General features: G+C 39.9%; 1 protein-coding gene across 5 annotated transcripts in view; it reads left to right on the top strand.

Annotated features, from left to right (window-relative positions):
• Window positions 1–24,322, top strand: part of tns1a (tensin 1a) — a 113,122-nt gene extending 88,800 nt beyond the window's left edge. For all 5 annotated transcript variants that reach the window (XM_077513782.1, XM_077513783.1, XM_077513784.1 and 2 more), the window contains 15 exons: window positions 2,291–2,582; window positions 4,923–5,086; window positions 5,196–5,280; window positions 7,770–7,851; window positions 7,982–8,511; window positions 9,987–10,076; window positions 10,155–10,283; window positions 13,733–13,828; window positions 13,907–13,984; window positions 14,068–14,139; window positions 14,842–14,868; window positions 14,949–15,117; window positions 17,247–17,315; window positions 20,319–20,348; window positions 20,423–24,322. In XM_077513782.1, the coding sequence (XP_077369908.1) occupies window positions 2,291–2,582; window positions 4,923–5,086; window positions 5,196–5,280; window positions 7,770–7,851; window positions 7,982–8,511; window positions 9,987–10,076; window positions 10,155–10,283; window positions 13,733–13,828; window positions 13,907–13,984; window positions 14,068–14,139; window positions 14,842–14,868; window positions 14,949–15,117; window positions 17,247–17,315; window positions 20,319–20,348; window positions 20,423–20,552 (2,043 nt within the window). In that variant the 3' untranslated portion in view covers window positions 20,553–24,322. The remainder of the gene's footprint in view (window positions 1–2,290; window positions 2,583–4,922; window positions 5,087–5,195; window positions 5,281–7,769; window positions 7,852–7,981; window positions 8,512–9,986; window positions 10,077–10,154; window positions 10,284–13,732; window positions 13,829–13,906; window positions 13,985–14,067; window positions 14,140–14,841; window positions 14,869–14,948; window positions 15,118–17,246; window positions 17,316–20,318; window positions 20,349–20,422) is intronic.
• The last annotated feature ends 3,035 nt before the right edge of the window (window positions 24,323–27,357 follow it).

The following is a 27,357-nucleotide window of genomic DNA, read 5'->3' as shown; positions in this document are numbered from 1 at the left end:
TACATTTCCTTTATAAAGAGTCGGAGCGTGTGAGGCTGTGAGCTACACAGCCAGTTTTGTCGGCAAAGTGAGCTACCTTCATCGTGTGGAGGTTGTTACTGTCAGATAGGATGCAAAAACATACAGTCGTTTGCAAATTGTGCAGGAAAACTGTTGCCGATAAAGTTGAGAGGATGCGCAGATATACGCGAAGACATGGCAAAAGACTGTTTTACCGTGACCGGTAACTCACCATCTAGTTGGCTTGAGTTTGTGATGCTAACTGGCCGCGAAGCTAACGAACTGCTCTCGAGCAGTGGAGTAAACATGCACATTTGGGTTATTCAAACCCGCGAGTAAAGTACAAGCAACCATGGCATTTTGTCGCTCTTCTGATTGACCAATCAAAGACATTAACGGCAAAATAACGGAGGAGGTTTGCCGGTTACGTCAAAGAATAAAAATAAATAATAATAATAATAATAATAATAATAATATTAATAAAGCCTATCTGCATGCCTGTAGTTCAGTTCTGGTACTTGAGAAAATAGAAAATGTTACAGTTGCAACCAGCCTACATGTAAATGTTATGGTTACAGTTTGTAACCAGCCTGCAGGTGTAATGTGTTATACTACAACAATTTATGTATTGTAAAACCAGAGAAACAGAAACAAAGAAACATGTTCATGTTTCAAGTTCATGCATTTTTATAAGTTTTATTTATGTACCCGGTTGTCATTTTTATGTTAAGGCAGCAAAGGGGGGAAATTGGTACTAAAAAGTAACTGATAAGTTACTTTTTGAGTAACTTAGTTACTTTAACAATAAAGTAATCAGTAAAGTAACGAGATTACTTTTTTGAGGCGTAATCAGTAATCACATTACTTTTTCAAGTAATCTGTGACAACATTGATCTTGAGGGTGCTTTTCTATTGGCTCCTGCGAGATGATGTCACTTCTGTGTGGCACACTTTCAAACATCCTTATTCCGGTTGATATCAAAACAAATCTACTTAAAATCATTTAAAAATCAGCCCAAAAGGCTCACGCATTAAATGAATTACCAAAGACTAAAAGGAAGGACATTTTTGCTATAATTAGTTAGTTTTAGTTATTTGTTTTTAAACATAAAATGTAGTTTCAATTAGTTTTCGTTTTTTAAAAAGCATTTTCGCTTTTATTTTATGTCATTATGAAAATAGTTTTTCGAATTTTATTTTTAGTTTTTTCATGAGTTTTAATTAACTAAAATAAGCTTGCTTTGCAGCAGTGTTATACTTTTGGAATTTTTCATTTTAGTTAGTTTTGCTTTCGTTTTGAGTTTTTTTTTTATTCTTACTTTTTTTTACAGTTTTAATTACTTTTCAGGGTAGTTTGGTTAGTTTTTATTAGTTTTAGTTATTTATTCGTTTTATTTGTTTTAGTTTCAGTATTGTTTTTTTATGTGTATTGTGCGTAATTTAAAAAAAAAAAAAGCACGGGATCAACGTCATCTTTCGGTGCTTTTCTATTGGCTGCTGTTAGATGACGTCACTTCTGTGTGACACACTTTCAAACGTTCCTTATTCCAGTTAATATCAAAATAAATCGACTTAAAATCACGTTTAAAATCATCAACCCCAAAGGCTCATGCATTAAGTTAATGACTAAAGACTAAAACAAGTGATACTTTTGCTATAGTTTGTTAGTTTTTAAAGGGCCTGTCAGTAGGTTTGACAGTTTCTGTTAGTAAACGAACCGTTTCTGTTTGTAAACAAACAATTCAAAATGGGCGCCTCCCATGGCTCAACCCACACGAGCTCAACGTTCACACCCCCTGCCTCTGATCACTCTAATCACTCTACTCGTAAACAAACAACCCGTCTGCTTACACGCCCCCCGCTGCTCCAGCCACGCCCACTCCCAACCCCCGCTCTGGGATTGGGTGAAGGGGGAAACAACCGTCTGTCCACAGACACCACCCAGAAACGTCCCGTTGTTGACAAAACAAACACAAAATGGTAAAATATAGGCTGGAGTTTGGGGGGTAAATTAAAAAAATCACAACCATACATTAACTTAAGCCTAGAGGAGTAGACTGAAAAGGAGTTAAAGTGTGTGCATCCTGTATTTAAAAAGTGCCTTTTCCAGAGTGAAACTGGCAGACAGCGTCTTTAAGTTAATTTTTATAAAAATAAAATGTAGTTTCAGTTAGTTTTGGTTTTTTAAAAAGCATTTTCGTTTTTGATTTCATTAATGAAATTGTTGTTGAATTTTAGTTTTAGTTTTTTGTGTTAGTTTTAGTTAACTAAAACAACCTTGCTTTTGCAGCACCAAAACATCACCCCGACGCACACGCCCGAGCCCTACACGTACTCCCGTCAAGCAGTTCAGCAGTTCCCCCCTTCGGATCCGCTGTCGAAGCCCGCCAACTCGTACGCGGCGGCCCACTCGCCGGATCTACAGAGCTCGTCTCCCTACCCGGGCTGCAGCGAGTCATCCTCTCCGCTTCCGGCTCTCACCCCTCAACCCAAGGACGCCTCGTCTTCCTCTTTGGCCCGAGAGCAGGATGCCGAGGAGGGAGCGTTGAACCTCGAGGGCCTGGTGGCTCACCGCATTGCTGGTAAGGTTGGACCGTGCCAAAGTGTAACCCTAATCGCATCATTGAGATGTCTGACAAGGCTTGGTGTATTAAATTTCTGACTGGAGTCAGAGTTTCATCTGTAAAGTTTCAACTCAAGTTCCCCCAATGAGATCAGACGTGCGCATATAATTAGCTCTAAATTAGCTAAAATAAAAATAAAAGTCAAGACTTGAGAGTGCAGGAAGGTTTTGAGATCCCGGCTTCTATGAGTTCACATTTATGTAACCTCATTGGAAGCTCGATGCTGCCTCCCAGTGGACTGAAGTTGCATATACTGTACTGTACCTTCCTGTCTGCTGTCTTACCCCCCCCAACACGCTGCATCATTACTCAGTTGCGTTAAAAAGGGATACGTGTCTCATTGAGCCATTTACAGCAATACAAAGTTAATATTTTGACTTGAATTGATTAAATTTACGCAATTATTTTTCATATACAAAAAAATCAATATGTTTAAAAACAAGGACTCGGGTTCGAGTCCATGCTCTGGCCTTCCTGGGTGGAGTTTGCATGTTCTCCCTATGCCTGCGTGGGTGTTCTCCGGGTACTCTGGTCTCCTCCCACATTCCAAAGACATGCATGGCAGGTTAATTGGGCCCCCGAATTGTCCCTAGGTGTGCATGTGAGTGTGGATGGTTGTTCGTCTCTGTGTGCCCTGCGATTGGCTGGCAACCAGTCCAGGGTGTACCCCGCCTACTGCCCATAGCCAGCTGGGATAGGCTCCAGCACCCCCCGTGACCCTTGTGAGGAGTAAGCGGTTCGAAAAATGGATGGATGGATGGATGGATAGATAAACAAGAGGACTTAAGACATTTTACAAATTGCCTTAAATACATGGATAAATGATATGCTTAATGTTGCTTACAGGAGGAAACTTGTATATTTTTTATGAAAGAATTATAACTGTGATTCAACAAAAGATGCATCTGCCAGATCTAATATTGGGGAACTGAGCGATTAAAGAAAAAGGGGATCTTGAAAGCAGCACATACCGTTCACTTGTTAAAAAATAGTGACCACCGCGCCCCCCGGCACTAAACTAAGAGCCTACGAGATGTATATGTCTAATATGTACGTACGTACGTACGTACGTACGTATTATGTAGGATCTAACACATTTGTAGGTTTAATAAAAGACAAAGTAAAGAATAAAAAAGTGTTTTTATTTTCGAAAAGTACATATAATGCCATTTTTTTCATATACCTTTTTGTTTTGTTTCTGTATAGTGCCATTATTTTTTGGTTTCTTTTTCAGTTGATGCCATGAATTGGATTGGTGAACATGGCGCTTTCATTGTGGATGTTGTTTATCAACCCATAGCAAGATGGTGTTATGAGCTGGTACGGGATCATGTCGACCAAATTTGAAGCGCAAACGGAACGAACGCTCGTTGTGTTGCAGTTACACGTTCGTTTGTTTTGAGACGTTTCCTCAATGAAAGCGCCATGTTCACCAGTCCAATTCATGGCATCAACTGAAAAAGAAACCAAAAATAATGGCACTATCCAGAAACAAAACAAAAAGGCATTATAATGAAAAAAAAATGGCATTATACGTACCTTTCCAAAATAAAATCACTTTTTTTTTCTTTACTTTATTTTTCTTTTATTAAACCTACAAACGTGTCAGATAATTTTGTACAGTAGTAGTTCTGTACAGTAGTCTGCTCGCAAGATGGGAGTAAGATGGCCGCCCTGTGGGTTCAGCGGCTTGCACAGCGCATATGGGCTATCCAGTCATATATACAGATCAGTGAGTCAACAGCAAGTGGCAATTTTTTTGAAAACGGTATAAATTGTTCATGAAAAATAACAGTTGTAATATTAAATCTAGACAAAATATTATCTTCTTACTGATGAAAATGACTGAATGAGTCAAGTACCCCTTTCAATGTTCTTTCACATTTCAGATTTTCTATTCAGTCAGTTTTTTTGTTGTGTTTTTTATTCTCTGTTTGTGTTGTGCTGATGGGACAACCCTTTCCCACCATTGCTTCTTCCTCTGCACGTCTTCTCACCTTCTTCCTTCTTTCTGTCCACCATCCACCACCCGACCTCCTGCCCCGGCATCAGAGTACAACGCTCGTATCCGGGGCATCAGTGAAAGCATAACACCGCAACAATCTGACCGCCATCGCTCCTATTCCTTCTCTGGTTTGTCCAATCCCCCGCTCACTTTCAGTTGCTTCCTTTTTTTAACTTTTTTTCCACACATCATTTATACTGTACAACATTTATCACATTGCTTCCAAATTGTTTTGACAATAAGTAATTATGGTTGGCCACGTTATTTCACGTGTTTTGCGGGGGGGTGTTCAGGGGTACGCTCCAGGGGAATGACCCCGGAAGTGTGCCAGGAGACGGGCCGGCGTCGGACCACCAGTGAGGGTCATTACCACAGTGGCCATGACAACAGGCCAGATAGCCGGTCAACAGATTTCAGCAACAGTCTGGCCCACAAAGCAGGAGGAAGACCCAGAGAGGTACATTGATCAATTTCATCCTCCCAGACAAAAAAAAAAATGGATCAGCATTGTTGAATATTCCGTTTGTTTTTCTTCTGATTCTGTTTGCGTGACTCTTTACTGGCAGGGTACCGTGCACAGCTACCAGGAAGCGTTTGAGGATAATGATATCGAGAGGTTTGCCAACAACAGCCCTACTTTTGGAGGCTCTGGTGAGAATTACTCTCAGATATTAACTCATTCACTTGCAGACATTTTGGCTGATTTTGCCCACACAGAGAATATTGTGTTGTATTGCTATAAAACAAAGGGCTGCAGAATATATTGAAAAAAATATCGATATTGAGATATTGGCCCATGCAATATGCATATCGCAAAGACATGCAATATTTTTCATTTGGAATTTTATGCTTTTATTTGAATTTGACCATTCAGCTGCTAACTAAAAACTGCACCGCCATCCAATAGTTGAACAGTATCGAAAGGTAATTACTAGGGGTGTTAAAAAAATTGATTCGGCAATATATCGCGATACGACATCGCGCAATTCTCGAATCGATTCAATAGGCGGCTGAATCGATTTTTAAACTTCCATTTTTAATGGAAAAAAATTCAACAAAACATCTTACTTTGGGTTTGGGTTCACACCTTAAGCATGGAAGAATGTTTTATGAACGTAACATTAAGCCTTAATATTTTATTTTAATGCTGTTCAAGCATGAAATAGATTACAACCTGTATAAGACTGAAGTTTCAGATAAATAAATAATACATTTTCATACAAATCTTACACTCTACAAGTTTACTGATTAGCATTTTCTAAATTTGAATGAAAAAAATTGCAACAATCGACTTATAAATTCATATTGGGATTAATCGGTATCGAATCGAATCGTGACCTATGAATCGTGATACGAATCGAATCGTCAGGTACTAGGCAATTCACACCCCTAGTAATTACAATTAATTAACTAAGAATATATTGAGTTTGCTTATTTTCTGCATGTAAACATTTCATTCTTTCATTAGATAATAACAATGTAATTTATTTAGGTACATGTTAAATATCGCAATAATATCTATCTATCTATTCACCAACTATATTGCATATCACATGATTTTCCAATATCGTGTAGCCCTTAATGGAACCTACCAAAATAAAGATTAGCGTCTCTTCATTCATCAGGAAAAATACATATATATATATTTATCTGTTTCTGTTTTGCAGCAATTAGCATTAGAATATAGCAAAGTTTTGTCAGTATTCACAATCCTGGTGAAAACACTGACACAAAGAGCTTGTTGCAACATGGCCCTGACTGATCTCTTATACTCCACTGCCACCTGCTGGCCAATTTTTGTAGTAACTACTAGTGATAGACCGATATGTTTTTTTCAAGGCCGATACCGATACAGATTATTTGTAGTCAAGGAGGCCGATAACCAATATTTCAAGCCGATAAAAAAATTTTAACAAAAATTGCAGATCTTCCAGGGCCATTAGCATGTGTTAAGCTAAATTAAAAAAAGAAAAAGGAAAAAAAAAAGAAAATAAATAGATCCCTAAAGATTTCTAATAAAGTTTTCTAAAAGTTCAACATAATTTCTTGATTTAATTTATTTTTAATAAAAAGTGTAGGGAGTTCCTATTTTTTTTTATAAAGTAGACATTTAAGTCGATCCATAAATGAAAAGTTCCCCATATCTCACTGAGTGACAAATACGTGCAAATGTAGCTCCAAAGATCTTTGCAGTGAAAATTTGTCTGTATATGTTCCAAATGGGTTTACAAGTAAAAACTGACTGTGAATATCTTAGAACTCCTGATAAAAACCCGAAATTCGTTACATTCGCAAGTAGTCGCACGTAGCCTGGCTATCATGCTAACCATATTCCTCAACAAGCTCATGACAACTCAAAGAATATTAACATGTTGACCTCACTGATTGAAATATGTTGGAAGTAAAATTACTTTCTGACAGCGAGTAGTTAATTGTTTTGATTTGATTAACTTCAATGGAATACTTCAAGATTAGCCTGTTGGCTAATGCGCAAAGTTAGCTAGCACGTAGTCTGGCTATCATGCTAACTAAATGCCTAAATAAGCTCATGACAACTCAAAGAATATTAACATGTTGACCTCACTGGATTGAAATATGTTGGAAGTAAAATTACTTTCTGAAAGCGAGTAGTTAATTGTTTTGATTTGGTTAACTTCAGTGGAATACTTCTGGATTAGCCTGTGGGCTAATGCGCAAAGTTAGCAAGCACGTAGCCTGGCTCTCATGCTAACCATATGCCTCAACAAGCTCAGGACAACTCAAATAATATTAACATTTTGACCTCACAGGATTGAAATATGTTGGAAGTAAAATTACTTTCTGAAAGCAAGTACTTCATGATTTTGATTTAGTTTACTTTCGTGGAATACTTCAAGATTAGCCTGTTGGCTAATACGCAAAGTTAGCTAGCACGTAGCCATCATGTTAGCCATATGCCAAAACAAGCTCAAAGAAAAATGACATTTGGACTGGATTATTACAAATTTAATCTACCAAACCGAACATACTGGATAAAGGTTTGTGTTGTTTTTTTTGTGCCCTAATTTTTATTCCTAAAATTATGTTTTTAAGCTGTGCAAGACTAGTATTCATATTGTTGTTGTTTTTACATGTGCTGATGTGTTTTCCATCCAATGTAGATAATCGTGGTTTTGTGGAATTTCGAGCACAGCAATTCAGCGGCCCTCTCACCTCCAGCAGTCCCGGACACAGTCCCGAAGGGTGCGTATTTGTGTACGACTGACACTTAAAGCTCACGGGCTGAGAAAATAAACAAATAAAGAGAAATAAACTAAAACCTTGAAGCTTTCATGCAGATAGAAGAATAATGTTTGTTGTTCTTTCTCAAAAGGAGATACGGTTCTTCCGACCACAGCCCAGCAGCATTTTACCCTCACACATACGCCTCCCCTGATGGCTCCCAGGTCAACATCATGGGCGTCCACACCATCCCCGGTAGCCCCAACACCCTCCACCGCACGGTGGCCACCAACACTCCCCCAAGCCCCGCCCTCCAAAGGCACCTGGGCCAAGCTAGTCCTTCGCCGGTCAGACGCACGCCTCCGGCAGCAGGTGGCAGCATCCCCTCCAGCCCCTTAATTGGCCGAAACCCCAAAACGAGCGTGCCGCCCGCCAGCCCCCTGACAGGGCGGCGCGCTGCAGCGGGCGGCGCTGGCCACGGTACCCCTGATGAGTTGGGGGCTACTTCTCGTCAGGCCCAGCCGCCTTCCACGCCCGCCTTCCCCGTCTCTCCACAGCTGCCGGTCAAAAGGCACGCGAGCAGCGGGGACGCAGAGAGGATGGACAGCAAGAAGCTCGCAGCCGAGGCTGCTGGCTCAAACTTGGCCGGGTCGTACCCAGACACCTCCAAGTCCATCTATGGTGAGTAGTGTTCATTTCGCCAAGGAAAACCAAACCAAAATGTCAACACACATTTTTCACCGGACGAAAAGTAGACTAGACTAGACTCAAACCCTCATAAGTGGCGCTAAATCAGAATGCATTTTTGTCGACTAATGAAGACAAGAAGAAAATGCACTTCACTTCATAAAAAGTGGACTAAAAATCGATGGACATTTTAGTTCATGAACAAAAACAAGAGTAAAATCATGATTTTGTAAAATTTCATCTCAGCTAATCTATCAATGTGACATGGTCATGTGACACACGTGACACGCCCCATTTCAAATCTTTAGCTAACGAGTGCAAAATGCACAAACACATGGGACAGACGGGAAGTGGAATCGTGGTGAAAGGTTAAAAAAAAAAAGTAAATTATAGTTATAATGTTACATTAATCCAACGGTTATAACGTTCCAACAAACTGTTAATCTGACCGCTAACTAATGCTGGCTAACTTGGTAGCTCATAGCATACAGCCATAGTAGCCACTTGTTGATACACTGTAATTGTGTGTCAAATTGTTTTTCATCAAAAAGATGCAAACATTTTATGTGAAATAGTTTTTTTTAGATCCGAAATGTTATGTTAAACAATATCTGCTGCCAGAAAAAAAAAATGTAAACGGATAAAATAATTGTCCTGACTAAAATTAGACTAAAACGTTGAGTTTTTCTTGACTAAAACTAGATGAATAAAATGCTTCCTTGGACAAAAAAAATAAAAATAAAAGACTAAAATGCTAGATTTATAGTCGACTAAAAATGGACTCAATAAAAATGGGATGAGGTTGACTAACTATGTTAACTCATTCACTCGCAACCATTTTCACTGAAGCAACCCCCTTCGCTCCCGGCTGTTTTACTGGATTTTGACTGATTTTGAAAGGCCCACAGAATGTGTTCTATTGCTATAAAAACGTAGAACCTACCAAACGAAAGATTCGAGTCTATTCTTTCATCAGGAAAAAAAAGTATATTCTATCTGTTTTACAGCAATTAGCATTAGAACATAGGTAAGTTTCATCATTATTCACAAATCTGTTGAGAACTGTGGGGAAATCAGCTTGTTTGCAACACTGGTGGATCTCTTATACTCTGCTTCCACCTGCTGGCTGTTTTTGTAATAACTACAATTGTTTCAACCGTTCTCTGCAGTTCAGGGGCTGCATCAAAGCCTTCTGTCTGCTCTAACATAAACAAATAAAACTAAAAAAATAAAAATAAAAAACATATACATGCGCCTTTGGGACACTTAAAACATTTTAAATAGAACATATTTATACATTTTAGGGAGCAAATGAGTTAAAACAAGCGTGATTGAAACTGGACTAAAACTGACACTGAATTTAAAAATGGCGGATAAAATGAACACTAATGGTGAGGCATAAGAACATAAGCTGTCTGAAGAGTTTTTTTTTCCCCCTCCCCACATTCCTAATTTGCTTGTGTTTTCAGCGGATGGTTATCCAGATATCAAGATGAATGTGAAGTTTGTCCAAGACACGTCCAAGTTCTGGTACAAGCCCGACATCTCCAGAGAGCAAGGTGACACCATCTTCACGCACTCCCGTCAGCGTCATCATCATCGCCGCCTTGACTCTCACCTCATCATTCCTTTTTCAGCCATTAACGTGCTGAAGGACCGCGAGCCCGGCGCCTTCGTCATCAGGGACAGCCACTCCTTCCGTGGGGCTTACGGTCTTGCCTTGAAGGTGGCCTGCCCGCCGCCGATGGTACAACAAAGCAAAAAAGGTACCATCTGCATACTGGATATCGCTGCCGTCGGGCCGAAGCCTCGCAGTTTGCTCAATTGCTTTGTAAGAATTACAATTCTTACATGTAAGGATCGGGGGACATCGGGGACAGTGCCTCTGGATTGGCAGACCGGGGTGGTGGTCCCCCTTTTTAAGAAGGGGGACTGGAGGGTGTGTTGCAACTATAGAGGGATCACACTCCTCAGCCTCCCTGGTAAGGTCTATTCAGGGGTGCTGGAGAGGAGGGTCCGTCGGGGGGTCGAATCTCGGATTAAGGAAGAGCAGTGTGGTTTTCGTCCTGGCCATGGAACAGTGGACCAGCTCTACACCCTCAGCAGGATCCTCGAGGGTGAGTTCGGTCAACCAGTCCACATGTGTTTTGTGGATTTGGAGAAGGCGTTCAAATGGGGCGTGCTTCGGGAGTACGGGGTACGGAACCCCCTGATACGGCCTGTTCGGTCCCTGTACGACCGTTGCCAGAGTTTGGTCTGCATTGCCGGCAGTAAGTCGGATTCGTTTCCAGTGAGGGTTGGACTCCGCCAAGGCTGCCCTTTGTCATCGATTCTGTTTAGAACTTTTATGGACAGAATTTCTAGGCGCAGTCGAGGTGTTGAGGGGTTCCGGTTTGGTGGCCTCAGCATTGCATCTCTGCTCTTTTGCAGATGATGTGGTGCTGTTGGCTTCATCAAGCTGTGATCTCCAACTCTCACTGGAGCGGTTCGCAGCCGAGTGTGAAGCGGTTGGGATGAGGATCAGCACCTCCAAATCCAAGACCATGGTCCTTAGTCGGAAAAGGGTGGTGTGTCCTCTCCGGGTCGGGGATGAGATCCTGCCCCAAGTGGAGGAGTTCAAGTATCTTGGGGTCTTGTTCACGAGTGAGGGCAGGATGGAGCGGGAGATCGACAGGCGGATCGGCGCAGCATCTGCAGTGATGCGGACTCTGTATCGGTCCGTCGTGGTGAAGAAGTAGCTGAGCCAAAAGGCAAAGCTCTCGATTTACCGGTCGATCTACGTTCCAACCCTCACCTTTGGTCACGAGCTGTGGGTCGTGACCGAAAGAACGAGATCCCGGATACAAGTGGCCGAAATGAGTTTCCTCCGCAGGGTGTCCGGGCTCTCCCTTAGAGATAGGCTGAGAAGTTCAATTATCCGGGAGGGACTCAGAGTCGAGCCGCTGCTCCACCGCGTTGAGAGGAGCCAGCTGAGGCGGCTCGGGCATCTGGTTCGGATGCCTCCTGGACGCCTCCCTGGAGAGGTGTTCCGGGCATGTCCCACCGGCGGGAGGCCGGGAAGACCCAGGACACGCTGGAGAGACTATGTCTCTCGGCTGGCCTGGGAACGCCTTGGGATCCCGCCGGAGAAGCTGGTTGAAGTGGCTGGGGAGAGGGAAGTCTGGGTTTCCCTCCTAAAGCTGCTGCCCCCGTGACCCGACTTCGGATAAACGGAAGAAGATGGATGGATGGATGGATGGATGGATGGATGGATGGATGGACATGTAAGGATTTGTATTTTTACAACCAATTGAAATGTTGAAAACGGCTTGCTCTCTGTGATGATGTCATGTTAATGGTTGAACAAACGCGTCGTTTTTGGGCACTACTGAAAAGTGACCATTTTTGGAGGTACAAGTTTTCGGCCCAATGCCAGCAATGTGCACAATCGAATACATGTTATGTAATATGTAAACCATCACTCACCATTCATGTTAACATCAGCAAGTGGATTTTAAATCCATTCGCATTTTGGGTGTTTCGGGGGAAGAAAAAAGCGGGGGGGACAACGTCATAATCCAACTCAGGGGTATGGAACCTTGGTCCTCGAGAGTCCTTCTTGTATCCGATGTCTCCCTCCTTCAACGCAAATGTCAAAATGTTTTACTTTTTACTTGAAAATGCCTTCCTTTTACAATTTTCACGACCCAGTGGTCATTCAAATGAGGGGAAGCTCATTCTTTCAGACAGATCATCTAATCACATAGTAGCTGTGGGGCCAGCCCACTGTTTCCAGGGACCCCCAGAGATGCTGCGCCTCCGATGGGTGGGAAAAAGCCCAACATTTATTCAATGACTGTTCGTTTTTCGCGCAGCGGAACAACCCACTCTACTGAGCAGCGTCCAACTGTGTACATTATTCTAAAAGTGCCGTGGATGAATGAGAAGGAAGGCATGTCATTTATTTGTGATAAGTAGCTGATACTGAAGCTGACTACAGCTGACGTCACCGCTTAGCTTCCGTTGCGCTTCCCGGAGGGCAAACATCCCATAACAAATGAATGTTGAGAGCTTGATTTTCGCCGAGCGTTTTCGTTAAAAGGTGGGAAATATGTCAAGTATCACAAAAAACGTCCTGAGTAGGACACTACATTACTGCGAATCATTGAAACCAGTCGTTTGGAGCCACTAGCTACAAAAAAATTTAGTTGGTTGGAGGGCAAAGTGGTAGTGGAAGCTTAAGGTATGTTGTTTTTGCTTGAAACAGTACGTCGATCACTACTTTCATGGTGTAAATTGTCATTCATGAAATCGTATATGTCTGGATATACTCGTCTTGCTGTATAGCAAAGTCTTCGAGCTATCTTAGCTTGCTCGCTGCTAACAAACAGACTGCACGTTTACTACACATTTCTTAGCAGAGATCAAGCCCCAGTTAAAGTGTTAATTGTGAAAATCATGTTAACTTTTTGTTCAAAATTACTTGAATACTTGTGCAGAAAAAGTAGGAATGATTGTTTCACTAAAGATAGTATAGCACATTCATCACATCTGCCTGGAATTTACAATCAGAGATTAATGTTATGACCCACTGTGCAGTGGTACCTCTACTTACAAATTTAATCAGTTCCAGACCAGTCGTCATATAATGAAAAAATCGTAAATTGAACAGCAATTTCCATGTAAAATGGCGAATGCGTTCCAACCCCCCAAAATGAAAAAAAAAAAAAAAAGTCAGAAATTCACTACAATTATGTAATGAAATTTAACATTGTTTTTATTGTTTTAGTTTTCTTCTCTTCGGTTATTTGGCTCACTACCACCTTGCCCATTGTTACTTGACCACAACAGACGTTTAGTAAAATAACACTCCAACAAAGTTTGACATTGCCTGCTCTTTAAAATGTCTCGAAACACTTGCAAGCAAACTTTGTCAAAGTGAGCAATAGCACGCCCAGACATCACTTTCTCAGGGTGATTTTTTTTTCCCACAAACTCACCGACGTTGTGGCCAGAATTTCCCTGATTCGGGCTGACAGGATTATTGCTGCCTCCTCCTCCTCCTCTTCACTGAACCCCTCCTGCACTGCCGAGTGTTGCCTCCAACTCCTTCAGCTCCTCCGTTGTCAGTTCTGGATCAGCATTTCTGGGAAGCTGAGCTTCTCTTGCAGTCTTAGAGGAATCGCTACTGATACTTATAGCACCGCTTGAACCTTCTTCCTTCCAATGCATCTAGTTGCCGATCTGAGCAACGAGCTGGTGAGACACTTCCTGATCGAAACGAGCCCCAAAGGTGTCCGCCTTAAGGGTTGTCCCAACGAGCCTTACTTTGGTGAGTGCATCTGAAGCCCTTTCATATCATATATCTGGCCACGGAGCCCACTCACACGCACTCTTTGACCGATGGCAGGTTGTCTCTCGGCGCTGGTTTACCAACACTCCATGACTCCTATGGCGCTGCCCTGCAAGCTGATGATCCCCACCAAAGGTCAAATGTCGGGCAGCCAGAAATATTCCCCAAATTGTGTGACAGCGTTTGTTGATGCTTGTTATTCGCTTGCCTTTGTGCAGACCCAAATGAAGAGGCGCTGGAGCTGGCCACGCCCACCGACCCGGTTGTGGAGCTTTTGAAGCAAGGGACAGGTAAGCCGCCGCCTCCTTTCCATACGCTGGCTCATCCACTTTGCCTCACAGTAGGGCTGCTCGATTATGGGAAAATAATAATAAATCACAATTATTTTGGTAATCATTGAAATCATGATTATTTTTTTATTATTATTATTATTATTATTATTATTATTATTATTATTATTATTATTATTATTATTATTATTATTATTATTATAAAGAAAATGTTAAAGGCCAATTTAAAAAAAAAAATAGAAACACTATAATTACGTAAGCTCCTTTGGGATCAAACAGGATTTATAATAATATATATTTATAATAATACATATTTATAATAATACATATTTATTTATTTATGTTGGTGCAAAAACTTGATGTTGGAGTGCAGCTTGTGCATTGTGCAGTAGAATAATTTTTTGGGGACAAAACTAAAAACCAAATAAAAAATATTAAGACGTTTGTCTTAATATTTTTTTAAATATTAATATTAATATTCAAAATTCTTTAAAACACTAATTATGCAAGTTTCTTTTGGATGAAACAAAATGTATTAGTTATTTTAAAATTAAAGTAGGTGCAAATGCATCCATTTAGACAATTCAAAAATTTGTAATAACCTTGTTTATGATTATGCTCATTTTGTAATTGTGGAGTGTAATCATTGAAATTGTAATTGAATGTACAGCCCGACCTCACAGTGTCATCTCTACTTTACAGTTCAGAAGCTTCCGGAAGACTCTTACGGTAAATACCGCTACATCAAGCGACACTTCCATTTTTGGTTTCAGATGCGTGCCGATGATTTTTTTTTTTTTGTCTTCCAGCGTCCAACGTGCTGTACATCAACTCTGTGGACATGGAATCCTTAACTGGCCCTCAAGCCATTGGCAAGGCCATCAGTCAGACGCTGGCGACTAATCCTCTGCCGAGCGCCACCGTCGTCCACTGTAAAGTGTCCCCGCAGGGCGTCATGCTCACAGACAGTCACAGGAAGTACGTACTGTACAACTTTACGCACCCTGTGTGTCAACAATGGACCTTACCGTAAACCACGCCCACATGAGCTAGTAAACCCATCAAGACGCAAAACGCCATGACTGCAACAGCATGTGCATTTTACTACGGACAAACAAAAGCAATCCAGCTCCCGGTAGTGCATTGCGTGGTTGTCCAAAGGCAAGAAAAAAAATTAGTACAACACTGTAGTCACGGCTTGTGTAAGAGAGACACTGTCCAGTTTATTCCCTTTCCTAAACCCTCAAGCAACTACGAAAAATATCTGCGCTGGATCAGACTTTGTGGAAGACCACACAACCAGTTGAATGCCTCCAAAATGAGCAGACACCACTACATCTGCACTAAAGTAATGTTCTCCATTGTTGTTTTTAGCCAAAGGCTAACGATAGCTCCGGGTAGCTAACCGTCCACACGTTTATTGACTTACTCTTTACTATAAATGCCAACAGAACAAATTTTGCACACACGACCAGTCGAATTCCTCCAAAATGAGCAGAAACCACTATGTCTGTGCTAAAGTATTGTTCTCCATTGCTGTTTTTAGCTAAAGGCTAACGATAGCTCTGGGTAGCTAACCATCCACACTAACGTTTGTTGACTTACTATAAATGTCAACAAAACATTGAAACTATGAGGTCATATAAATTCATTCTTACACTGTTTGACAGGAACAATGTCCAAAAACTTTTGTTTTGCCGACAATCGGCCAAAGTGGGTGAGGCGACTCTTGTCTTTTTATGACTTCTGCAGAAGCAGACAGCGATGCGTAATTCCTTTTGTTTTGGGGCAAAATTGCATGGTGAGGGAGTGAAGATACCCTTCACTAAAAAAAAAAAATGGAAAGCCCACCTCGACTTGCTTGGAAGAGAAATATCGGTGTCCTGAACATACCTGAGCGAGAAACCACGAGCAAGATTTGACAACTTTGCCATGAGTGTGAATGCACTTCAGCTCATCTCAACCGGTAAATGTCCGAGGGCGCTTCTCATTGCGTTCAGTGGGCGGGGAGGGGCGTGCCACCGTAAGGTCAATTGGGTACTTCCGCTTGGTAGAACGAAAGTCACTACTGATAACATGAGCTGAAAACGTCAGATGTTGTAAATTGCTGTACAGGTGGCAGAGTAGCCACTTTTAAAGGGACAAACTTTGAAGCAAAACTCCATCATCGGATTTTCAAAAGACACTTTCTCACAGATTTGTAGAACGTGTTTGCTTGAATTATCTGAGTTGCAAAATTCAGTGGCCGTCCTGATTCCTGGCAACAGAAAAATCAATTTGTTAAACAGTCCCTCCATGATATAATGTTATCACTTCCCGAATTTCCACCATGTCTATTTTTTTTTTTTTTTCAATCAACATAGTGGAAATTCCTTTTCAAGCACCGTTCTTTTCAGTTGACACAAAATACAAAATACAGTGGTAGAGAAAACATGACGGTCAATCACTCCACTGTGATCAAATGACATGGCAGGGTTGTTGTTTTTTTTTTTGTTTTTTTTTAGAAAATCTCACCAAAATTAACTGAATTAACTCATTTCAATTTTACGCCACTACTGGATAGCATCCGCAGTGACCTGGAGCTCTGGAATAATCTTCCTATCTCTTTAATAGGACGAATAGCCACCATAAAAATGAAAATTTTACCAAATTATTTATTTTCAATGATTCCATTCTGTCAGGTTTATACACCATCTATGCACATTTTAAAAATGCACAGATATAAGGATGAGAAGTCACAAAGATGAGCAAACAAGGCCTTTTTGACTAATTGAAATTCACATGCTTATTTGCATCCAGACAGACAAATATGTTATTTTAAGATAATGCAGCGTTGCACTATTGCGCTTTCCCCACCCCTTGGTGGTGCAACGCTATTTTTTGTAACCGGACAGGAAATAATCCCTAATAATTAGAGAGAGAATTGCCAGAGCATTTTTGACAGCTTGTACCTGGCAACTCTGCTCTCCTCGCTGCATGTAAAAACGAATAAGTCTTGTCTTCTTGTCCTTGTGTTGTCATTCTTATAAGTTTTGGTGTGTAAACCTACCATAAACTTACCTGTAGTCGTCGTAAGAAAGTCATTGTGATGAACTCTCTTTCTGCAGGATCTTCTTCCGACGGCATTATCCTCTCAGCACCATAACCTACTGTGACACCGACCCGCAGGACAGAAGGTCAGACGGTCATGACTAAATGCTTGCATTTTTTTTTTATTTTTTTTTTAAGGATGCATTTTCAAGCATTGAAGTCTCGAAAGGTGCTTTGGTCACAAATTGAGATTCAGAAATTCAGAGATCCGATTAGGCTAACAAACAGTTAGCAGACTGCGTTGTTTGATGGTTTAAAACGATAAATCAAATATGCTGAAGGACAGCAAAAATGGAAAATTGTTTCTGCAACTTCCACATGGACCTTGCACGCCTCACTGTGTCAATCGAACAGGTGAAGTGGCAAAAGAGCTCATCATGGAAAAAGTACAGTCAAATATATGCCCATAATGTCATTGTCTCATAATGCTCGTCATAAATCATATGTGTAATGATAAAAACAAATATCAATTTAAAAAAAAATGTTAAATTGGCTACATTGATAAGTCATTATCAAAGTAAAAGAAAACTTTCAAAAAGTTACCCCTTTTTTTTTTTTTTTAGTAGGAATGTAACGATATCCAAACACAATACGATGATATAACGATATGAAGGTCATGATACAATAATTCTCACAATATTGTGGGTAGATATGCAATACAAAAAAGACCACAATATTGTTAAAAAAAAAAAAAAAAAAAAAAAAGCTCATACTAAAAAAAAAGCCATGCAATATTTTGCTTTTGTGCATTACAGCAATGCTTCGAAACAACCTACAAGCTGTAATAACACTTCATATTGAGATGCTTACTTGTTAACAGTGTTGCCACAGTTACCTTGAAAAAGTAACTTAGTTACTTTACTGATTACTTGGTTTTAAAAGTAACTAAATTGCGTTACTGATTACTTGATTTTAAAAGTAACTAAGTTAGATTAAAAGTTACTTTTTTAGTTACTTTCAGCAGCTGCCGATAACACCATCTCAACATAAAAATAATGCAGTATAAACGGAGTTCCAAATACTTTATTGAAAGTGCATTTTTAACATGAAAATAAAGGTGTTTTTTTTTATGAAAAACAAAATAGGCAGTCTCTCTTGACTTCTTGTAACGTAAATACTTTTTATAAAACAAAAAATAAAAATCTATCCAGGTTGAAAATGAAAATCCCCTAAATTCCTCTATTGTTTGTTCCGCTATTCCAGTGTGTACACATGTATCAGTTTAAATATTTATTAGAAGTTATTGACAGTTATAATTGTTTTTTGGTTTGTTTGTTTTTTCTCTTCAAAATAAGGATCAGGAAAACAAAAGGTTGATAATTTAATGTTAAATATAAATATTTAACCTTTAGACAGACACCAACACAATTAAACAGAATATTTGCACATTGTGAAGTATTTCAGAAACATAAATTTAAGATATGAAATAAACCTACCGTCCAGCCAAAAGAAATATGAAGCCACCTTATGGAACAATAAATCTATCAAACACATTTTAACCACTTAATATATGCAAAAATATTTACAAAAGTTCATTTCCCTTTTTAATCAACAATTTTTGTATTTAACAATTGTTTTTTCTTTTGTCATCACTTTCATTTTTGGTTAATGTATGACATCTTTTTTTGTTTTTTTAATCTGAGACACGATGATGACCACAGAATCACTACTGTTTATATTTTGTTTTTTGGGCTGTCGTAATCGCGGGCACGTCTCAGTTCTCCTATCTGCTGCTCATGCTAGTTGTAGACATTGACAGGGAGCCACAAACTGAGAAATGAGATACTTGCAGTGTGCTTTTAGCTTAGCTGGTGTGTTGGCTGTGGGACATACCTGTGTCGTTTGAATCCATGCATTGGATCGTCACGGGAGTTATTCTTTTTGGCTCGCGCGCAGTACCAACGCCGGCCCGGGACATACACGTGCACCGAGAGGACTCGATAGCCATGGGAAATACCGAGATGTACGGCACCGGCTTCTGCTAACTGTCTCCATTTGTATGTTGTCACTCGTTGCGCGCGCGCGCGCCGTGTCGCGAGCACGGAAACACGGAAGTAGCTTGAATGGTGATGCTACTGAAATGTAAACAAAACAAGTAGAGCACGGCGCAGAACTCTTGCTATTGTTATGAAAACCATAAAGCCTCACTCGCAACCGATACGGTCGTTTAGCTCCCCTTGACGAACGATGGTTCGGTCGAATCGTTTTTTTGTTCCACCCCTACTGAAAACGTAACTTGTCTGACGTCACTCCCCCTGGCGAGAGGGCGGAGACGACCTCATCCCATAATGCTTCACGGACCAGTTGAGGATGGAAATAAATTATTTTTTTACCACTTTTATGGTCCATAATGCACACTTTTTTTGTTGTGTTGTGTGCCTGTTGGTTAATAAAACTGGTAGTAAAAGTATCATCACTTTTGTTTTGAATGTGCAAACCATTCATGACCAGACCATGGCTGAATTCAGTGTGGTGATCAATGACTTCTGCCTCATCTTCGTAGTTAGCAGTAGTTGTTTGTGACTGTTACAACAGTGAGATAGTTTGCCTGCTTCATGAAAATGTGGAGTAACGCATTGATCCTCTGGACAGTAACTTTAATCAGACTACTTTGTAGAATAAAGTAACGCGTTAGACTATTAGTTACTTTAGAAAGCAACTTTTTTTGAGTAACGCGTTACTAAGTAACGCGTTACCGGCAACACTGCTTGTTAATGCGCGCACACATTGAGTTCCTCCATATATTGACTCGCTTCACAAGCATATTACGTTCACCTTCATCTGGATTTGAAACATAAAAGGGCCAAAACATGCCTTGCCTTGTGAAAATTAAACTGCACTAAAAACTAGCCACCAGAGGGTGCTACAACTGCATAAATGGAAATCAACCCGACTTTTTTTTAAAAGATGTGCTGCTTTCAATATCGTGACATAACGACGACGACGCTATATTGTGGCAGTTTTAATATTGCAATATCACGATATTATATTATCGTCACATCCCGATTTTTTACAGATGGAAAATGTTGCTAATAAATTATACTTTGGAGACGTGAGTCTAACAGTAATGAAATGATATGTTTGCACAGGTGGGGCCAGGAGAGCGGCTGTTCGCTTAGGTAAGTATCGCCAACATGATTTTTGTGCACAAGCTCAACAAAAGCGCAAACGCACATTTGTTTTTTTCTTTCAGGCTTTTTGGCTTTGTGGCCCGGAAACAAGGAAGCACAACGGACAACGTCAGCCACCTGTTTGCCGAGCTGGACCCCGACCAGCCGGCCTCCAACATCGTCAGCTTTCTCTCCAAAATGATGAGACGATGAAACGGCGGCCATTTTTAAACCCATCATTTTACGTCTCGGGGATTGGAGGAGCTCTTCTTTTTTTTTTGGGATGTCATTCATTGATAGCTATATTTTTCTGCCTTTCTGCTTTGGCGTGTTGCAAGCGTCTTTTTTTTTGCCAGGTGAACATGTGAGCGGATGTGCCAACGTGGGCCTGAAAATGTGACAAAGGCCGCTCGGACCGGAATGCGGAGACGAGAGCAGATGAAAGTTGAGCGTGAGGACATTTCAGGGTGTTTTTCCTTCTTTTTTCTTGATTGATTTACCAAAGGTAGACGCAATACAAGTGCAAGAATGACGTAGCAATTAAGCCATTTTTTATTTTGTCCTTCTTTCAAAGATGTACACAAAAAAAAGAAAAGAAGTCGTTTCTTCTTGACATTGTCTTCAGGAAAGAAAAAAAAAAGTTGGCCTTGATGACTTTTGGCAAAACCTTGTCTGAAGACCTTATGCATGTTAGCTTGACCTTTAAGCTCGGTTCTCCTACCTTCCACGAGTCTGTCAACTTTTTCTGGTTCTGCTGTGTGTTGGAAAGGGCTCTGCAGTGAAACGGCGACTGATCTAAACTCACTGACCTATATATATATATATATATATATATATATATATATATATATATATATGACTGGATAGCCCGTACACACCAGTGCAAGCCGTTGAAGTCACACGGCGGCCATCTTGTTACTCCCACTTTGCCAGCAGACTACTGTATACTAAACTATACGGTATATGTACGTAGAAATAAGACATATACAGCTCATAGGCAGTTAGTATAAGGCGGGGGGTGGGGGATTTGTGCCAGGGTGCTCACGATTTTTTAACAAGTTAAAAAAAAAAAAAAGTTAAGCATATAATTCATACATATATTTAAGGCAAGTTGTAAAATGTCTGAAGTCCTCTTATTTATGTTTAACAAATTTAAAACACCATGAATCATGCTGTTTCCAAGTACCGTCTCAAATGTTCTCCAATTTGGATACTGTAAATGGATCGTATGCCGAGAAACGTTTCTTGGGAGGAGCAATATGGCGGCCTCAAAAGTCTTGGCCTATCAGCTGTCCAGCCATATATATATATATATATATATATATACACACACACACACACACACACACACACACACACACAGGACTGTCTCAGAAAATTTGAATATTGTGGTAAAGTCCATTATTTTCTGTAATGCAATTAAATAAGCAAAATGCCATACATTCTGGATTCATTACCAATCAACTGAAATATTGCAAGCCTTTTATTGTTTTAATATTGCTGATTATGGCATTTTCAGCCAAATATCTCAAAATATTAGAATATTTCCCCAGACCAAGTAAAAAAAAAAAGCCATAATCAGCAATTATAAACAATAAAAGGCTTGCAATATTTCAGTTGATTTTTAATGATTCCAGAACGTATGGCATTTTTGCTTATTTAATTGCATTACAGAAAATAATGGACTTTACCACAATATTCTAATTTTCTGAGACAATCCTGTATATATAGATATATATTAGGGGTGTTAAAAAAAATCGATTCAGCGATATATCGCAATACTACATCGTGCGATTCTCGAATCGATTCAATAATTTATTTATTTATTTATTTTTTTTAAGAGCTCAGAATTGTTCATTCGGTAGTCTTACCGATTCAACGTCTTATCATCATTGCCTTTTTTTTTTGTGTGTGTGTGTGTGTGAATCGATTTTTAAACTTCCATTTTTAATGGAAAAATATTCAACAAAACGTCTGACTTCGGGTTAGGATTCACACCTTGAGCATGGAAGAATGTTATATGAACGGAACATTAAGCCTTAATATTTTATTTTAATGCTGTTCAAACATGAAACAGATTACAACCTCTATAAGACTGAAATTTCAGATAAATAAATAATACATTTTCATATAAATCTTACACTCTACAAGCTTACTGATTAGTATTTTCTAAATTTGAATGAAAAAAAATCGCAACAATCGACTTATAAATTCGTATCGGGATTAATCGGTATCGAATCGAATCGTGACCTGTGAATCGTGATACGAATCGAATCGTCAGGTACTAGGCAATTCACACCCCTAAATATATATATATATATACGTATATATAGATCGATATATAGCTATATATGTATATATAGATATATAGATCAGCGTCTAAACTGCACATTGCAGACCAGACCCCCCCCCCCAACCCCCCCCCAAAAAAGAGAAAAAGAAAAACAGCACACACCAACACGAAGCTCCGTGCACACCTGCATTTTCATCAAGACGCTTTTAGTGCAAGCACCTGGAGACTTTGACAGACTGTCCACCAGGTGGCTTGTGACAGAATGACACTGGAAAGCGCCTCCAGGAATATCAACCTGGAGCCTGGACCGATGCACTCTTCTATCTCTCTCTCTCTCTCCCTCTGCATGCTGTTTGACTGAAAACTCTTCGACGTCGTGTGCCCTCGTACACACTGAGACCGTTTGACTTGTGGAAAGCCCGCATGAAGTAGATTTGTTTTTGTTTTTTTATGCTCGACAGAGTCCTGAGCAAGATGTTAGACAACCCATGTTTGAAGTAGTCAAATGATGGTGATATTTTGATTTGAATTGTTGGTATATGCGGGGGCGGGTGTGTTTCCATTTGTTTGCACTGTGTTGTCACAAAAACACATTTAGATATTTTTAGCAGAAGGCAAAAAAAACAAAGAACAAATGAATCTTCACAATGTGCACACGCGCAAGCATCTGCGACAAGAGGATAGCTTATATATGTACATAGATGAACTACTTTGAAAGGTGACTTAGCGAAAAGTATTTATTTTTGTTGCTTTGGTCCCTCATGAGTACTCATTATGCATATATTGTACAGTCTAGATAAAGAAATGGGTTCAGACGACAAAAAAAAAAAAGTTATACTTATTTTGGCTAACGATTTCAAAGTCTGAGGATTTTGAAATGTTTGAATATATGGTGTACATTACTTTGTACATGGTTTTGTTTTGGCTCGTCTTGTTTGTCATGTTGGCAAAAAAAAAAAAAAAAAAAGCAGTGTAGCGGACTTGCATGGACACCAAGGGTTTGTTGGCGGGGAAGGAGTTGATGGAACATAGCAGATTCAACAACAACAAAAAAAAAAGATATACAGTAGAAGGCCAAGTAAGTGCAAAATGCAATACAAAAACAGCGTGTGCCCATGACAGTTGTGATTTTTTTGCCAAAGAGTCTCATCAGCTGCTTTTTGTCTTGCTGCCGTTTTTCATGCAAAAATATGTTACACAGGGAGGTTTACATTTATGCACTGAAACATTATTGACGTCTTCTTCTTTTAAATGTATGCCTGAAAAAAAAAAAAAAAAAAAGTCTGCTGCGTCCATGGAGCACTTAACTTGAAAGAGCAGCAGAAAAGCGTCAGGAATTTCACATGCAAAAAGATCTTCCGAGGCATCATCGTCATTATCAGACCTCCCGGACACCAATCATTTCTTTCATTCTTTTTATTTTTTTTTTTTGGTTCTTTTTTTTTTTTTCCTGACATCATCTTGTTCCATTGCGTTACATGGAAGCAGAGCTGTGCAGCATGCTTCTGTCCAAGAAAGCATTTTTCTGAAAGACCTAGAAAGTGTCCATAAGGTCGTCTCAACTGTATTAATGTGAAGAGAAAAAAAAAAAGACACTCGGATTGTGTCTGTGCTTTATCATCTTCATTTTGTCATTACAGCTTAAAGGAGAAAAAAAAACATTAAAGCAATACAAGTCTGTTACGTCCAAGTGTATGTCTGCATTTGCATGTGTATGATTATTTGGTTTTGTGTGACGGGTGCACAGCATCAGCCCTTTAGCTTGAAGGAGGACACCTGCCACAAATTAATTTCAATGATCAGTTATGCGCCAAACTCAACTTTAAACTGTCTTGCGTAGTAAGCCTTTAAGTCAATTTTAAAAAAAAAATTTAATTAATCAGTTCCAGTCTTCTCCCCCATTAAAAAAAAAAAAAAGTTGCAATGTGGATTTTAATAAGAAAAATTAGTATCCCATAATTTATGTTATAAAAACCTACGTAATGACAATTAAATATTAAAAAGAATGAAAGTTTCTGTCCCATGACATCAATTGATTTGAATGCTGCACCTTCTTGGTATGGCCATCTGGGGGCAGTACAAGACAGGAATGCCACGAGAGTTCTTGACAGGACACGCCCAGCTGCGACATGATTAGCTGGCTGCTACATAATCATATTGCTGCTGGGCGTTTCCTGGCGAGAACTCAACTGTGATTCTGATTCATAGCGCCTCTTTCCAAATGTATTTTTCTTGATTTATGGTGAATATTTCTGGACATTTATGGTGATTTTTGTCTCTTAAACGTCCCCAGCGTGTCCAAAATGAGAGGTATTGTAAAAAAAAAAAAAAAAATTCAAGCTGTAGTAGTTAGTTGTACACTCTTGCAAGCTACTACAGAAATCAGAATGAGAACATTTGTTTTTGTTGATTTTTGGTGAATTTCTGGACATTTTTGTCCCTTAAATGTCCCCAGCCTGTCCAAAATAAGAGGTAGAGATAAAAATTCAAGCTGTAGTAGTTAGTTGCACACTATTGCAAGCTACTACAGCAATCAGAATGAGAAAACGTGTTTTTGTTTAATTATGGTGAATATTTTTGGACATTTATGGTGATTTTTGTCCCTTAAATGTGCCCAGCGTGTCCATAATGAGAGGTATGATAAAAATTCAAGCTGTAGTAGTTAGTTGCATATCATAGCAAGTTACTACTACAGAATGAGAAAATGTGTTTTTATTGATTTTTGTTGAATATTTTTGGACATTTATGGTCTTTTTGTCCTTTAAATGTCCCCAAATTACCCAAAATATGAGATATGATAAATATTGGCGCTGTAGTAGGTAGTTCCTTATAACCGTGGCAGTGCCAGCTACTACAGCAATCAAACTAAAAAAAAATATAACCTTTATGGCGATCTAATGACACGTCACCCTGGAGAATTAAATTTGTAGACGCTCCCTAATATCTACGGTAGGAGTGAATATCAAACATCGAACGTCAAGCCAACTTTCCCTCGCTGTGGATTGGACTTCCGAGTGTATTTTCAAACGTGCCCAAAAAAAGTAACACTATGAACATTGACAATATAACAGTACTCGCATTCATATATCCTTTAACCTCTGTGTATAAATACACAAGTGTGGTGAACAAACCTCCAGCTGATCTGACAGTTTGTTTAAAGGTTGAGTTCCATCATAAGTTGTGACATTTCGGCTGGAGAGAGGAAAGACGACCACTTTGCCATTCAACTTTACAATGGAAATGCAGAAAAATACATATTATTCCGAAGTTAACTGACCAAGCAGACAGATGAAATACAGTTTGTTGTAGACACCGGAATAGGTATTTTGGAAAATCCTCACCCAATTTGATGTACACACTGTGTGGAGAATCTAAGTAGATTCACCGGTACCACATGCTCTGCATGGTCATTCCCCGTGACAGCTCTGAGGAATGTAGAGCCGAGCCAAAGTCGATCACCTTCACCTTCTGCGGCAATTGTAAGTGGTCCACCACCATGATGTTGTCTGGCTTCAGATCACAGTGGACGATCCCAACACGCTTCAGGAACTGCAGGGCAGTTGTCAGCTAAAATAATACGTAAGATATTAGATCCATACATGATAAGATCGGTCAGTGTAGGTCATGATGGATGAAACGTGATGGGTCCACACCCTGGACTGATCACCAGTCAATGGCACAACGGACACAAAGACAACCATTCGTAGTCGCACGTATGGGCAATATTGTCGTCAGTGAATCTAACACTGTGGGAGGAACCCGAGCGCTATACCTGGAGAGACCACACGCGAGTACAAGGAAAACATCCAATAAGATTCAAGTCTTTAGGAAGAACCTATCAAATTTGATGCAGAGCAGAATAAAAAAAAATCTAGGAAAGTGGCCCAAGGTGTGTGCTCGACTGAGGTGGTCTAAGGTGGGACTCGTTTTGCTTAGCCAGGTGACCTGGCTCAAGATTGTCATGTTTGTCGCTGGTTGCTAAGCGACCGAACAGGAAGTAGCCTGGTGACTTTTCCCTCTATAGACGTGAGGTAGCTCAGCAATGTGTTGTAGCTCTGGCTTTACTTTTACCGAGGAGGAGGGGAAGTTAACGATAGGCAGAAAGAAAAAGGGAACACGTTCATCCAATATAAACGCATGTCAGGATCTTTGGGAGTTCAGGCTATGATCAATGACCAATGATCAGCTCATCAACAAGCTTTGCAGAAGGCTGATAACGATCCCGTGCATGGAATCAGGTATGCTGGTGGAGAGAAGCATGGAAAACAGGCTGGATAGGCGCTCTCGAGGACCGAACTTTAGCACAACAGGTTTCCTTTCTTTTAGTCCACTGAAGTAAAAATATATGCCGATGGTCATCCCTTGTAACTAGTTTGCTTTTAGTATTTATGAATCACCATCAGTGGTCTACACCTCAGATCACATCTATTAACTCAAACATGTTTCACAGGTCTTGTCTTTGTTTAGCTGATTTGAGTCAAACATTTACAGCAGTGGGCCAAGTGATGTTTAACCCATTAAAGCCGGGAGTGCATTACCGCATTTCTACCACTAGAGCCAGGATAGGGAGTACGTCACTCTATTTTGTACTGACCAATTTTCAGTCTCTTAGCCGATTAAATGCATCCGAATATACACGAGAAGGTGACGTGGGCCTCTTAGAATGTCTTGGAATTTTGTTTGAGCATTCATGGCTAACGCTGATTGGCGGGAGTTATGAAATAA

Source organism: Festucalex cinctus, chromosome 2, assembly GCF_051991245.1.
Source record: "Festucalex cinctus isolate MCC-2025b chromosome 2, RoL_Fcin_1.0, whole genome shotgun sequence".
NCBI lineage: Eukaryota > Metazoa > Chordata > Actinopteri > Syngnathiformes > Syngnathidae > Festucalex > Festucalex cinctus.
Note: the sequence above shows the minus strand (reverse complement) of the source record. Positions and strands in the feature narration are given on the sequence as shown.